The 14528-nt window shown below is 42.0% G+C and overlaps 2 protein-coding genes and 1 pseudogene across 7 annotated transcripts; 2 read left to right on the top strand and 1 right to left on the bottom strand.

The window, feature by feature from the left end:
- The first annotated feature begins 1333 nt into the window (after positions 1 to 1333).
- Positions 1334 to 5649, top strand: LOC129861066 (14-3-3 protein beta/alpha-2). The gene is made up of 6 exons (XM_055932140.1): positions 1334 to 1447; positions 3013 to 3314; positions 3411 to 3534; positions 3753 to 3916; positions 4236 to 4331; positions 4579 to 5649. Exons 2-6 carry the CDS (start codon positions 3021 to 3023, stop codon positions 4633 to 4635), a joined length of 735 nt encoding a protein of 244 aa, XP_055788115.1. The 5' UTR covers positions 1334 to 1447; positions 3013 to 3020; the 3' UTR covers positions 4636 to 5649.
- Positions 5650 to 5741: 92 nt separating this feature from the next.
- Positions 5742 to 13147, top strand: LOC129861064 (embryonic polyadenylate-binding protein-like). 6 transcript variants are annotated; one of them, XM_055932133.1, is made up of 18 exons: positions 5742 to 6077; positions 6255 to 6341; positions 8486 to 8679; positions 8907 to 9100; positions 9181 to 9296; positions 9547 to 9627; positions 10001 to 10140; positions 10343 to 10437; positions 10587 to 10727; positions 10802 to 10897; positions 11042 to 11290; positions 11449 to 11536; positions 11674 to 11793; positions 11875 to 12014; positions 12166 to 12274; positions 12419 to 12549; positions 12707 to 12782; positions 12893 to 13147. In XM_055932133.1, exons 3-17 carry the CDS (start codon positions 8487 to 8489, stop codon positions 12767 to 12769), a joined length of 1956 nt encoding a protein of 651 aa, XP_055788108.1. In that variant the 5' UTR covers positions 5742 to 6077; positions 6255 to 6341; position 8486; the 3' UTR covers positions 12770 to 12782; positions 12893 to 13147. The 6 variants fall into 6 exon arrangements, with proteins under 6 accessions (XP_055788108.1, XP_055788106.1, XP_055788107.1 ...); XM_055932131.1 differs by having other exon boundaries at positions 5742 to 6341; XM_055932135.1 differs by lacking the exons at positions 5742 to 6077; positions 6255 to 6341 and adding an exon at positions 6617 to 7346.
- Positions 13148 to 13471: 324 nt separating this feature from the next.
- LOC129861487 (uncharacterized) lies at positions 13472 to 14475 on the bottom strand (annotated as a pseudogene).
- Between the last annotated feature and the right edge of the window lie 53 nt (positions 14476 to 14528).

Genomic DNA, 14528 nt, shown 5'->3' with positions numbered 1-14528 from the left:
TTGTGTTCCAACAGTGCAGGTCAAGTCTGGGGGGAGGAGGAGCAAGTAGCTGACTAGTGGTGGCTATTCAGCACAATAAATGTCCATTAGGTGGGGGCAGGGCCTGTTGAGGTGGGGGATGTTCATAGGGGGAGCAGCGAAGGGTGACGGGGAGCAGGTGGCTGACCAGTGGGGGCTATTCAGCAGCCTGACGGTCTCGGGGTATAAGATATTGGATCGTCTTTCAGTTTTTGCCATGATGCTCCTATACTGCCTGCGCCTGAGTGATGGAACCGGGGAGAACAGTCGGTGCGTGGTCCCTGATGATCTTCTTTGCCTTCCTGCGACACATGGTGTTGTAGGTGTCCTAGAGGGCAGTCAGTGTGCACCCAATGGTGTGATTGGCTGAGTGTACCACCCTCTGTAGCACATCCGGTCAGCGGTGGTGGAGTTGCCATACCAGGCTGCGATGCAGCCCAACAGTATGCTCTCAATGGTTCTCCTGTATGACACTGTGAAGGCCCTTGGGGACACGATGAATTTCTTCAGGCTGTCATGCATTCTTCACCAAGTGCTAAACTGTTCTACATTGGACCCCTGATCATGCAATAACTTGGGGCATGCACAAAACCAAAGCAGGCAAAATGACTGATGAACAGCACTGCACTTATGCAATGTACATGTATGAGTCAACTGTATTATTTGAAATTAAGTCATTGTAAGATACTGAACACTGTTTTCCACTCTGCTCATCCACATTCCAAAGCATGTCTATTTAGCTTTGAGTCATATTGACTCATACAGGCTCAACATGCTCCACTGTAAAATGCCCTGAATGTCAATTGCGCATACACTGCAATGAGTAGAGTACAGTATGTAGGAGTGTGCAAGCTGATCTATAGTGCAAAAAGACACCTGCCTTGGTATATCTTAAAACACTGGCCAATTGCTAGTGCATTTTTTTTAATACAATTTTTCAAATGTCATGTATTTTTCAACTATTTTTCAAATCTCATGTATTTTTCAACTATTTTTCAAAGCTGTGATGAGATTTGTCCTTCAACTATTAGTCATAGGGAAGTATAACTTCTTCCAATGTCCAGTGGCAGGTGCATCCATAGAATGGGTCCAACATGCATTGAATTCAGTGCTACATTGAAGAGATGTGTACAGCTGTTCCTCTTGCTACACACTGCACTGTACTGGTTTAAATTAGAGGTTGAGTCTCTCCCATTGAGTGCTTTGATAATAAAACATAGTAGGTAGCTTTATAAACCTGATTAAAACCAATAGATGTAATGTCTGTCAAAGGTTGAAGTCTCGGTTTGACATGTAGTTAGCTAGCTAGAGGAAACAGAAGCGTCAATATAGCGGAAGTGGTACTGCCCTGAACGATTCCAGGAGCGAGACGGAGGACGGAGGCTGCATCTTTCAGAGAAATTAAACAGGAATTAGAGCCGTAAATATTGTGAGTTTGTATAATCGGGGACCCGATGAAAGTGCATTCATGTGTTAGGTCTTTATTTATTGTGTTAAATATTACACAGTATATTCGTTTCGGTGTAATTATATTCGTTAGCCATCATGCTAGCTCGCTAAATCAGACAGCGCTCCTCTGAAGTGGGCCGAACAAGGACTTGCTAACTGGCAATCGTGACACTTTGTTCTTGCAAGCTTGCTGACCTAGGCCATGTACGCGACTGAAAAATGTTAGCTAACTGTAAGATACTCGTTAGAAGCTGGATAACGTTACATCGTAGTACAAAATAACAATTGACTGGTCCCTATATAAATGGACATACGAGAAGTCGATAACCCTTGAACGTCGTATTTTTTCAGGTAGCGAAAGTTAGCTTGCTACTTTCCTGCTAGCCATTATTTGACATTCTCCACTCTTCTGACGTGCTTAGCTGCTACTAGCTGATCTCTCGACTAACATCCCTACTAGCTATCCGCTAGCAGGCTGAGCACAGGCCTTTGCGGCTAGGTAATAATGTCAAAATCTGACCCGCAACGTTAGCGGGATAATCGTGTAGATTGTTGGCAACGCTACACCTATAAGGAAACAATTATCTGTTGGCCTTCTACGTTACATTTTGGTTTCGTTTAACAATAATGTTAACCAAAGTTAGGCCGTTTGAGAAGTGCCGTCGCGTTTGCTAGCCAGCTAGTAAGCTACATCAAGCGTTTTACCGCAACGTCGTTAGTTAGCTGAAGCTAGCTAGGCAAATCTCCGCCATCCAGACACCGTTTTAATCATGTATTAATTTGGCTAGTAATAACTAAAACGTCAGATAGCAAACCAATATCTAACTATGGAGACTAAATAATATTTAGTGATTTGGGGCGGGTGAAGAGATATCGAAAGGTCGATTGGTTGTTCTGTCAGAATTGGCTAGCTGGAGTAACTAGCTAACGTTAGCTATCTAACTCGACGACATGTAGCTAGGTAGCCCAACGGCCCCACGCATTGCTGCCACAGTACTATACAAGTTCCTTGCTAGAACATTTTCAGGAACACACCACCATGACGAAGTTGTATGGTATCCGGACTCGTACAAAAGCGGCCATGCACCAGTAAAAAATGAAGGCCGAGTGTAAACAGTATATTTATATATATGAAATATACAAAATCACACACACCGGATAGGTGCAGTCATAGTAGACCTTTCCGTTACTGGCAAAACGCTTCTAACCGTTAGGCTAGCTTCCTGTTTTAGCTACTAGTACGAGCTACATTCAATTGCATATTTGAATTCATAGTAAATTGCATAATCATGGGCTAAAAGGTAGTATGAAAGTAGGCGATATAATACTCCCCTAGCCATGAATTTATAAGAATGTCCGAATCTAACCAAGAAGGAACCTACTGCCCCTTCTTGCAGGTGTCTCCTCTCAGCAGTTTGAATAAATGCTGTAATTGATCAGTTATATGACATAGGTATATCTAATCTCAATAGTCCTTTCCTTCATCTGCACAGACATAAGACCAGAAGAAAAAGTCCCACCTTACTATGTTTCTTTCTCACACAGACCGAAAAATGGACAAGAACGACCTAGTACAAAAGGCTAAGCTCGCTGAGCAGGCAGAGCGCTATGACGACATGGCCGGGGCCATGAAGTCTGTGACGGAGCAGGGCGGGGAACTCTCCAACGAGGAGCGCAACCTGCTGTCAGTGGCCTACAAGAACGTGGTGGGGGCACGCCGCTCATCCTGGCGCGTCATCTCCAGCATTGAGCAGAAGACGGAGGGCAACGAGAAGAAGCAGGCCATGGCCAAGGAGTACCGGGAGAAGATTGAGACCGAGTTGCAGGACATCTGCAATGACGTGCTGGTAAGAATAACTGTTGTGGTCTACCCTGTGAAAGGGACTTTTTACATTTCTCTCTATGCAGATATGCTGATTTCAACAACAAAAAATGTATTTCAGGGACTTCTTGACAAGTACCTAATTGCCAATGCGACTGCAGCTGAGAGCAAGGTTTTCTACCTGAAAATGAAAGGCGACTATTATAGATACCTGTCTGAGGTAGCAGCTGGAGACGCAAAGAAGAGTAAGTAAGCAAGAGTTCATTTAGAGTTACATAAAATGGAACAATGCACCAAATCACATCGTCATGACTCGTGAAACTCCTAATGGATCAGATGTGTGCATACAGGAATATGTTAAAATATTCTCTAAAGATGTGATGAAATGCGCTTCCGCACACTAAGTGCATGTTGGAATCATGACATTGCTCAAACTCATCTTCTTCCTTGTTCCTTTTTAAAGCCACAGTGGATAACTCCCAGCAGGCATACCAGGATGCTTTCGACATCAGCAAGAAGGAGATGCAGCCCACACACCCCATCAGGCTCGGCCTGGCCCTCAACTTCTCTGTGTTCTTCTATGAAATCCTCAACAACCCAGAGAAGGCCTGCACCCTGGCCAAAACGGTGAGAGAGCGACTTCAAGTGCCAAGTCATGCAACCTCATCTTTTACCCCCAAGACAATCAATAGCACAGAGCTTCACTCAAAGCATGCAGAGCCATTGTAGCATGTCTTGTCTTGACAGTTTCTGCATTTGTATGAAGGGACTTTGGCTCAGTTTTCAAAAAATGAAATTGGATTCAAAATGGCACCCCTGCTACAGTTATTTCTGCATGCCACAATTTAACCAAAATGATTAATGGCAGTGTACATTTGTATAGTCGATTCTGGAATAGCTGGTGGCAGTTTTGCATTCTATTCTTAGTGTAATTTACTCTTTACAGGCATTTGATGAAGCCATCGCTGAACTTGACACCTTAAACGAGGATTCCTACAAAGACAGCACCTTGATCATGCAACTACTAAGGGACAACCTGACTGTAAGTTCTGTTTGTCTCCTATTTATGTAATCACATTTTTTGTATAAATAGTAAATGGTTTGCTACATCTTCCTCTTGTATTGTCTTTTATTCAATAGTAATTTCATTGATGGTTCCAGTTATATGCATCTGTTTTGTAAATTGCTATGGCAATGTGTTTTTTATTTTTTTTAATTCATTCTAATGTGGAAAGTACCAAATGCAATTTGGGGAATATAATGTAACACATCTTTACCTCTCTTTGCAGCTGTGGACATCGGAAAACCAGGGAGACGAAGGAGAGACCGGAGAAGGGGAAAACTAACGGAATTGCACTGTTAATCCACCTACACTCTTAAACACAAACAGCTTATAAACATCCCCCTCCACTCCATCAGCCCCTCCCCCTTCTGTATGACAAGCAGCCTGAATTGTTCCTGACCAACTAGTTTAACCCTCTCAGGTCACTGAGGCGACAGGGTAATGTTCAGTTGTTAGCAGGTTGTCATTTTGTTTGTGAAAATAATGTGGTTGTATTGAGTAGCGAGTCCATGTTTTTGTTTGTGTGCGCGCGTGCTAGATCATATGTCTGTGCGCCTGTGTGTGACTGTTTGTGTTGGGGGCCGGGGGGTTGTGAATTCTAATCATCTTTCCTTCATTTCTTTGTCCTACCTAGCTGGTTAAACATTTTTCATTCTCCTTTTTTTTTTTTTATGGTCATTTTTTTTAGTGTGATTCGTCATGGTATTTGAAGGTTTTATCGTATGGTTATTAAACTGGCAGTTAATTTTCACCTAACACTGTGATGCTAAGTGTTGCATTTTCTTCCCCACTCCACTATTGCTAGCTTTTGAAGTTCTGACACGCAGTACAATCCTGTATTTAACTAACAGTGCAATTCTGCTGTCGGCTCATACAGAAAGGAGGCAGGCTGTATTGTGACACTGGCATCTGGGTGTTTCGCTCTAATCATGATCACAATTTCAAAATTTTAACGGTTTGATTAAGGGACCCCTTCGTTCGCCATGTTAGATTTCCTCCATCATAAGACATTCCACCAGAATTATATTTCGCATTCTGAAAGGCAGAACTCTTTTTGAACAAAGTGTGGATTATTGTCCTAGTGGTATAACTCACGGTTCAAGATCAAGCGCTGCTTGAACTCGGTACAATGAAAATTTTATGTGCTTAAATGTACCTTGTATTTTGCAAGATTGACTATCATCTTTCTGTAAAACCTACAGTAACAACCTTTTTTCAACATTAATTGAAAATGTCTTATCACACTGTATCAACCCTGCTTGCAAAATATTCCTCTTAAAGCGGTTGTTTTCTCCAATGTTTCTGTGCCTGGGTTTCTCTCCTGTCTCTTAAGGACACTTTGTTTCAGACTGCCAAAAAGTTCAAATTAATCTTAGACCAATCAAGAGTCTTCATTCAATTCTCATGTTTTAGAATCTAAAACGTATGAATCAAGGTTTGTAAGGTAACGAACGGTATGATGTGATACTTCTGCTTACGGTACTTGCCCCTGAACTTTACTGCTTTGAAAATGACCCTCAGAAGGAGTTGTTGTCCAACTTATCGGGCTTGTTTGACAGTGCAGGCGACTGCTGACAGACTGATCTATGAAGAAACTTGCATCATCAATAAGTTACCGTTATTATTTGTAGATCAGTTTACTCATAATTCATTATAGTTTTAATCCTCTCGAACACAGCCATTGTGAAGCAGCAGATTGGAGACCCAACCCATACCACAACCCAAGTAAGAAGCAGTGTCACAATACCATACACGCCACGATAACATCCCACATAGAGTAAGACACGACTGCATATGTCAGTCTGTTTTCTTAAAGATGCACCACAAACTGAGTATAACATATATTTAACTTGGCAAGTCAGTTAAAAAACAATTCTTATTTGCAATGACTGCCTACTCCAGCCAAACCCGGACGACGCTGGGCCAATTGTGTGCTGCCCTATGGGACTCAATCACAGCCAGCTGTGATACAGCCTGGATTCGAACCAGGTACTATAGTGACGCCTCTTGTCCTGAGATGCAGTGCCTTAGACCACTCGGGAGTTAGAATCCTCTGAATATATAAAAAGGCAATAGGTGAATGTGGAACAGCCTTTCTTGCTTTGTTTTTACTGACCAGTATTCTTTTAGATTTGTGTCTTTTAAAAACCATCCTAGTTTCACTTACTGTACATGTTTAGGAAACTGAAAAAGTTGTTTAAGATAAAGGTGTAAAGTCATCTTTATTTTAACAATATTTACAAAGTACATTGTTGTACAATCAAATCTCTATAGTGACACCATTCTTCCATTAGGAATTCCATCATTTGGAGTATTGTTGATGGAAAATGCTGTTTCGGGAGCCGCTCCAGAATCTCCCTGCCCATCCTGAGACCCCTCCTTTCAAAGTCACTGAGATCTCTTCTTCTAGTCAGAGTTGCCAAAATAATGGGCCACTGGGAATTTTTATATATGACCCTAAGCATGATGGGATGTTAAATTGCTTAATTAACTCAGGAACCACACCTGTGTGGAAGCGTCTGCTTTTGATATACTTCGTATCCCTAATTTTCTTACGTGTTTTTTATTTTGGCATTTACCTGCATATAAACTGTTCACATCATTGGTTTTAGCTCTTCATTTAATTGTTGAAACAAATGTTTGGTCTTTGCAAAGTGCAAATTAACAGTGGTCAATTTCACACTTCACTAGCCTAGACATATACTTCAAAAGTATGCAAAATTGAGTGGCGGGACGGGGTTTTGTTGTTTTTCGAATCCCAGAATGTAGCTTTTCAATGTACATGGACTACTTTTTCACGCGGATGATTAATCGGGCCGTGTCATTATCATAGTTTATAAATAGGTCATTGAAGAATATTTATGGTCGCGGAGTGAAAAGGCAGGTGTTTCACGGCAATTATCAAATTAAAACAGAAACATTTTACTAAGTTTTAGGCCAGAACTTTTTAAATTAAAGTATTTGAGCTGTTTCCACCTTGGCCAATTCAATAAGGTAAGACATTGTACAATAATATATGTATAAATTTATTTTTACTGCAATTTATTTCGATTTCCATTAACGTTAGTGATGCTGGGTTTGATTGGCAATTACCAACTTCTTGGCTAGTAGCTAAAGTAGCTGGCATTTTATGTTAGCAAACACATTGGGTTTTAAACAAATGCCGAACTCTTTGATGGTTTACACTAATTAACGGTAATTTACTGCCTTCTACAACTCAGCAGTCTGTTTCAACTACTAATCGGATAAAATAGCTAGCTTTAGTTAGCAAGCTTGTGAAGTGTCGAGGATAGACAGTACACATGTTGTAATGATCCAATCTTTTAGGTTTACTTGTTTTAAGACGAGATAATACAAATTTACTGGCATCTTACTAACTAGTGAAGTTAATAGGTCGTTACTTTGGGTAACTGGAGAATTCATGTCAAAACTTTACACTCCTAGTGGTGGCCATGTGAGAGCAGAAATATTCATACTATTGTTAGCTAACACTATCATGTTAAATAGCTAAAGTAGACTTTGGTGATCGTCATCGTGAGGTCGTCATTGTTGTGTAACAATAGTGAAGTTATGGAAGGTCGGGTGTTAGTATAGACCCCACAACCAATTCAGACAGAACCGAGTTGCTCTAAAAACGCCTTGATTGGCCATCCTGATCCTCAACTGGTGAACTCCATTATGTGACCCCTCCCATCACAGCCACCCCAAGTTTGCTTTATTTATTTGCATCAAAGAAAACAAGCGATAGACAACAATACAGATACTAAATAAATGTGTGTAGGTGTGGTTGGAAACCCAAGTGTTTAAATGAAAACCACACTACAAACAGACCGTGTGTCTGAAGTGCCAGAGGTCAGATAACCTAACTAGCCTGCATTTGTAGGTGACTTGGCAACTTCATATAATACAGAAGTCAATGAAAACCAGGTGTTTTAATAGGTGTATGCTTACTTAGATTTTTACCGTACGCTGATTAAGATGAGATGTTTACATGAATATTTCATAATCTGCCTAATGCCGTAATCAGTTTAATATCGAATTATTACTGCGCATGTAAACGTACTGGCTGTTAGGTTTTGTTGTCTGCCAGTTTCACCCCCTCCCTCTATGATTTTCACTATCTCTGTCTGCAGGATGAACAGCACTGGCCAGTCATACCCATTGGCCTCCCTCTACGTAGGGGACCTGCATCCTGACGTCACAGAGGCCATGCTCTACCAGAAGTTCTCTCCTGCTGGGCCCATCACATCCATCCGCGTCTGCCGTGATGTCATCACTCGCAGGTCCCTAGGATACGCATACATCAACTTCCAACAACCCGCTGATGGTATTATTATTTTTGATAAGATGTGTACTCTGTATCAATCATGGACAAATAGATTTGCTTTGATCAAGCTATTTGCTTTGATCAAGGGGGTGGCGAGAATAATCCTGCTAAGGATTAATATTCCAATGAATACACAACTTAAATCTTATATTAGGTTATTCATGGACGTGTGTGATTAGCAGATGTCTGATGCTGTGTTTCTCTTTATACGTGTCATTTTTTTTCAGCGGAATGTGCTCTGGATACAATGAACTATGAGGTCCTCAAGGGTAGGCCTATCAGAATAATGTGGTCTCAGCGCGACCCAGGGCTACGGAAGTCAGGAGTTGGAAACATTTTTATCAAGAACATGGACGAGTCCATTGACAACAAGGCCCTGTATGACACATTCTCAACCTTTGGGAATATTCTGTCTTGCAAGGTAGACATTGCATTCTTGTCTTTGAGTGTCAGGGCATAATTTATCTGTACATCATTTCTAACATGCACTTTTCATTTCAGGTTGTTTGTGATGAGAATGGCTCCAAAGGCTATGGCTTTGTTCACTTTGAAACCCAAGAGGCAGCCAATCGTGCCATTGATACCATTAATGGAATGCTATTGAATGACCGGAAAGTGTGAGTGAACAAATTCCTACCAAGAGCTGTTTATTCTATCCGTAAGGTACCTTTTAACTTTATTTTATTTACATTTCTTTCAACCAATATATAAACCACCTTAAATTTAGTGAGATGTAAGTAGGGGAAAGTGCAAAGGAAATCTGTAATGGTTAGGGAGGAGGAGGGACTATTGATTTGGTCAACATTGTATCATTCTCAGACAGTGATGCACGTTTTTGCAGATAACATTTTCATGTTCTTTGCTCAGGATAGAGACAGGTAGTGACTCTGGCATTGCAGACCCAAAGGCCCATTTCCTGGGGGGGAAATGTCAGTTGTCCACAATTAGGTGAGGGAAATGGTAGACATTTGTTCCTGTCCTTTTAAAAAAAATTTTTTTTTTTACTTTGAATAATGTTTGGTCTGTTGGCCACAAAGTTGAGACTTGCAAGACTTTCTAAATTAAGCTTCGAAAAAGCTTAGGCAGCAGATTGTCATTCAGCATATCAATAATTACCATTGGTGCTTAATGTAAAATTAAAGGTATATGTCAACCACTTGTCTCATATCTTGCGATGTGTTCATCAAGGTGAGAAAATCAGTAAGTCTCCACACTGATATTCTGGGATGTGGAGCAGTTTGTTTGATATTTTGTAACAAGACTGATTGTAGTTTTATATTTCTATCTCTCAACTGTCACTGGTGACGGGTGTGGTGTTCAGTTTTGTTGGCCACTTTAAGTCCCACAAGGAGCGACAGGCTGAGTTTGGGGCCAAAGCCATGAAGTTCACCAATGTGTACATCAAGAACTTTGGCGATGACTATAGTGATGAGAAACTCCAGGAGGTCTTCTCTGCATTTGGTAAGAACATCCTGAAAGTAGGACATATGACAAGCTTTGACATTCTATCCATTTCTTTGGGCACTAGTATAAAGTGGTGGTTGATGTTATAGCTATTTGATTTAAATGAATATTCTGGAACATCCATGCAATCAGATGTTTTGGGTGGATTAGCATGAAAGCTTATGAAATCTAGGCTCCTTCTCTGTTCTTGGACTCATAGGCAGGACCCTCAGTGTGCGAGTGATGATGGACGAAAGGGGCCGGTCTCGTGGATTTGGCTTTGTAAACTATGAAAACCACGAGGATGCACAAAGGGTCTGTATTTGGGGGTTTTATGGTAATACTCTAAAATTGCTCCCATATGTGCCATCTCCTTGTCAACCAGCAGGCTGTCATAATGTGAAATGGGGAACATGACATCTAAAATGTGGCATTTTGAGTTGACTTTGATGGACTGCTTTTAGGCAGTTGAGGAGATGAATGGGAAAGAACTCGTTCCTGGCCGAGTTCTGTATGTGGGCCGTGCTCAGAAGAGGATGGAGCGACAGGGGGAGCTGAAACGCAAGTTTGAGCTGATCAAACAGGAACGTATCCACCGCTATCAGGTACTGTGGGGAAGTGCACACCTGTGGTCTTAAGAAAAATAGCTTTAATATAATTTATTTTCTTGTTGATTCAGGGGGTTAACTTGTACGTCAAGAACTTGGATGATGGGTTGGACGATGAGAAACTCAGGAAGGAGTTTGCCCCTTATGGCACCATCACCAGTGCCAAGGTAGAAATACCCATACTTTTTTATGAGGAGTCATTTCTGCTATCCAATGATGTATCACAAAGGCTGAAAAAACATGTCTGGATCCGTGTAAAATCTTTGCACCTCGCAACTTCATGGTTTTCTCTAACCCTTTCCTCCACTCAGGTGATGACGGACGGGGGCCACAGCAAGGGCTTTGGTTTTGTCTGTTTCTCGTCTCCGGAGGAGGCCACCAAAGCGGTAACTGAGATGAACGGCCGCATTGTGGCCACAAAGCCGCTGTACGTGGCTCTGGCCCAGCGCAAGGAGGAGCGGAAGGCCATCCTCACCAACAAATACATGCAGAGGACCATGCCTGGACCAGTCATCGACTCCTACCAGCAGGCAGGCTACTATATGTCTGCTGTGCCTCAGGTCTGTAGTACGGTTGAAGGGAGGGGGTAATCACTAGATGCATCATGCTAGAATTGACTAAATTAGAAAGCCTATGTTACCTTCATTTTTTTATTTTTTATCTCAGGGCTGGCTCTGGAAGGTGATGTTTTTATCTGTAAGATATTGTTCTTTTGTAGCCCCCAAGTCGCACCTTCTACAACCCCAACCCTGTGAGCACCATGAGGACATCTCCTCGCTGGGCTGCACAGCCACCCAGACCACAGAGTGAGTCGGAGGCAGAAATTTTTGAGATATTGGAGCTAAAATAAATAAATGACTAAAGCATTACTGCTACTCTAAAATGTAAATTTGTTACACAAATGTGTTTGATGCCCTATTGACATGTGTTGTGTTGCTGTCAGCACCCTACTCGGGCCAGTTTGTCAGGTCTGCTGTTCCCCGACGCGCCTCCACCCCCATCAGCACCGTCAGACAGGCCTCCACCCAGGCTCCACGCATCATCAACTACACACAGAGGATGGGTAACACACTAGCTTACTCAAAACATATACTTGCTGTGATGCAAAAACTGAACAGTAACTAACGGACACCCCCCTCTCCAGCTAACATTGGCACACAGACAGCAGGAGGTCGGGCAGGCATGTCTGGTGGTATGGTCCGAGGCACCCAGTATAAATACTCATCAGGGGTGAGGAACTTACAGCAGGTCATCACTATGCCCGCACCAATGGCAGTGCAGCAGGTAATCTCGTAAATTGCATCCTTTCCCCACAAGAAAAATGCCATGCAATATAGCGGTGTAAACATTTTTTACTCTTCTTTTACTTTTTAGAGGTCCATCCCAGTGGTCATGTGTATTGCATTGTGTTTAATCTTTCCTGCTGTGTTGTAAGGTTGTTACCCAGCAGATTATGGAGCCAGCGGTGCATGTCAGAGGCCAGGAACCCCTCACTGCCTCCATGCTGGCTTCAGCCCCTCTCATGGAGCAGAAACAGCTGCTTGGTATATAACTGGAATGTTATTGGGGAGTGTTCATGTGATGTTCTGAACATCTGTGATGTTCTGCAGTCAATCCTCTGTCGGAGGGTGTTGAGATGCCTCACTGGCACTCTCAATCTAATTCGTTCTCTTTCCCTTGGTTTGCAGGTGAGCGGTTGTACCCTCTGATCCATGGCTTTCACCCCAACCTGGCTGGTAAAATCACTGGGATGCTGCTGGAGATTGACAACTCTGAGCTGCTGCACATGCTGGAGTCACCCGAGTCCCTGCATTCTAAGGTACGACAAGCTTCCATTCCCTCTGTCCTTTCAGATCAACTTTTACATGCAAAAAGGAAGCCACTTATGATTGTTTGGAGTTTCTTGGTGGTGGGTTATCATGGTCATAGTTGTTATGCTAATCCCATGTGTTCTCTCTCTTCACTGTTCTCTCCAGGTGGATGAGGCGGTAGCTGTGCTGCAAGCCCACCAGGCCAAGGAAAACTCTCCTAAGAAGTAGAGAACCCTTTCAGGTTAGGTTATAATGAGTTAACAGTAGTTACTATGCCAAAATTGACCACACTCTTGTCATTTGTGACTGTAAAGCAGCAGTTACTGAATTTGGATTTTACATGTGTTCCAGGACACTGCAAAGAAATCGCTGAAGGAGGAAAAAGTTAAAACGAACAAAAAAAGTAACATTTTGTAAAGGGGGGGGGGGGGGAAGGAAGTTTTGTAAATGGCACTTTTGATTCAAATCTGAGAATTTAATTAAAATGTATATCTATGGGGAAGAAAAGCTGTTTGCAATGGGTTATGTTTATTCTACTTTTTGTTTAAAAAAAAAAAAAAAAAAAAATTCAAATAAGAAAATAAACCCCTGGTTTTGTGCATTGAACCTGTATATCACTTTTCATTTGTTGTGCTTTGTGGATCTGTGGAATGAAATCTCCTTAAATGTTCCTGTTACAGATTAATGATCAGTTACAATCCATAGACTATAGTGGAAAGGATTGTGATGTACTGTAATTCCATGGTGAAGTGGGATAATGGCCTAATACAACAAGGGGATCTGAGGTGAAAACAAGCTTCATGCAAAAGGGGATCATATTTAGAAAGGAATTAGTGTCTCTGGATGTCCCAAAAACCACATGCTATTAGTGATGGACACAATCAAAATAATCTTCTTGAGCTGAATTCAAAGTAATTCACAGTACATTACTGGCCAGTCACCATTTTAATAAATGTTTGCGTAAAGGGCAATACAACATTGCAGAGCAGATTGTTTATTAGACGTTTTAGGTGTGCAGTGTAGCAACAATTGGTGTTATGGTACATTTTTTAATCTCCAACTTCTACTAAGTAAAGGTTTCACCACAGGATCTGTTTTTCTACAAAGGGACTCCTTAATGTGCTTCTTAAACTTCTGATCTCTGACCATGGATGAGGGCTGAGCAAGTGGGGTAACATGTCAGTTGTGATGTAATTGCAGAACAGTATGACAAAGTAGAACTTGGGGAAGAGGCTAATGAAGGCATTGTCCATGACGAGTGATGTATGACAGCATACAGATTAGCAGCTGCACCCCATGCAGTAGTATAGTCATCTGGGCCTTTCTGGCTGAAACTGGATCTGAGATTACAGCTTTGGTTGAAAACATCACTCTGAAGTAGGTGTAAATCATTGTGATCCACACAAAGCACAGGTAAAGGATATTGGTGGCATATTTGGTGTTTTAGTTGTGAACCAAGTCAAAGACATTCCTATGATGGCACATCCTACCGGCAGAGAAAAATGACAGGCTTGAGGATGAAGGCAATAATGATGACACGAACACAGGGATGGTGCCTACAACTCAAATACATGTGATAAGCACATGGGTCCTGTTCACTGTGCAGATCAGAGGTTGCTGTAAACGATGACAGATGGCTACAAAGTGTTCAATAGACATGACTGTCAAGTTCTGGGGTGTGTTCTTATGAATGTGTTTGGCTATCATGAGAAATATACACACGGACAAATATAGGTCAAGACAATCAAGAGCACAGTGAAAGACATGATGCTGTCATTGATAAGCTCCATGTACAGGATGTACCTGGAGTTGCTGTGGAAGGTCACGTTGGTGGTGTACAACAGGATGCCATTGAGGGCCAACAGAACCACTGTTAGGTTCTTGAATAAAGCCTCAAGTCCTTGCTGCTCATCCCTGTGGCCTCTGGTGCAGAATCACACAGCAATGATGAACCTGTCACTGCTACCCATCTCTCGGGCACAATAGT

This window comes from Salvelinus fontinalis, chromosome 8 (assembly GCF_029448725.1).
Source record: "Salvelinus fontinalis isolate EN_2023a chromosome 8, ASM2944872v1, whole genome shotgun sequence".
In the NCBI taxonomy this organism is placed as follows: Eukaryota; Metazoa; Chordata; class Actinopteri; order Salmoniformes; family Salmonidae; genus Salvelinus; species Salvelinus fontinalis.
Note: the sequence above shows the minus strand (reverse complement) of the source record. Positions and strands in the feature narration are given on the sequence as shown.

Bases quoted from the DNA above. Each gene is read 5' to 3' on its own strand.
- LOC129861066 (XM_055932140.1), top strand. From the start codon at position 3,021: ATGGACAAGAACGACCTAGTACAAAAGGCTAAGCTCGCTGAGCAGGCA. The intron at 3,917-4,235 runs GTGAGAGAGCGA...TACTCTTTACAG, and splicing joins CCTGCACCCTGGCCAAAACG to GCATTTGATGAAGCCATCGC. The intron at 4,332-4,578 runs GTAAGTTCTGTT...CTCTCTTTGCAG, and splicing joins TACTAAGGGACAACCTGACT to CTGTGGACATCGGAAAACCA.
- LOC129861064 (XM_055932131.1), top strand. From the start codon at position 6,238: ATGACTGCCTACTCCAGCCAAACCCGGACGACGCTGGGCCAATTGTGT. The intron at 10,141-10,342 runs GTAAGAACATCC...TTGGACTCATAG, and splicing joins GGAGGTCTTCTCTGCATTTG to GCAGGACCCTCAGTGTGCGA. The intron at 11,537-11,673 runs GTGAGTCGGAGG...TGTTGCTGTCAG, and splicing joins ACAGCCACCCAGACCACAGA to CACCCTACTCGGGCCAGTTT.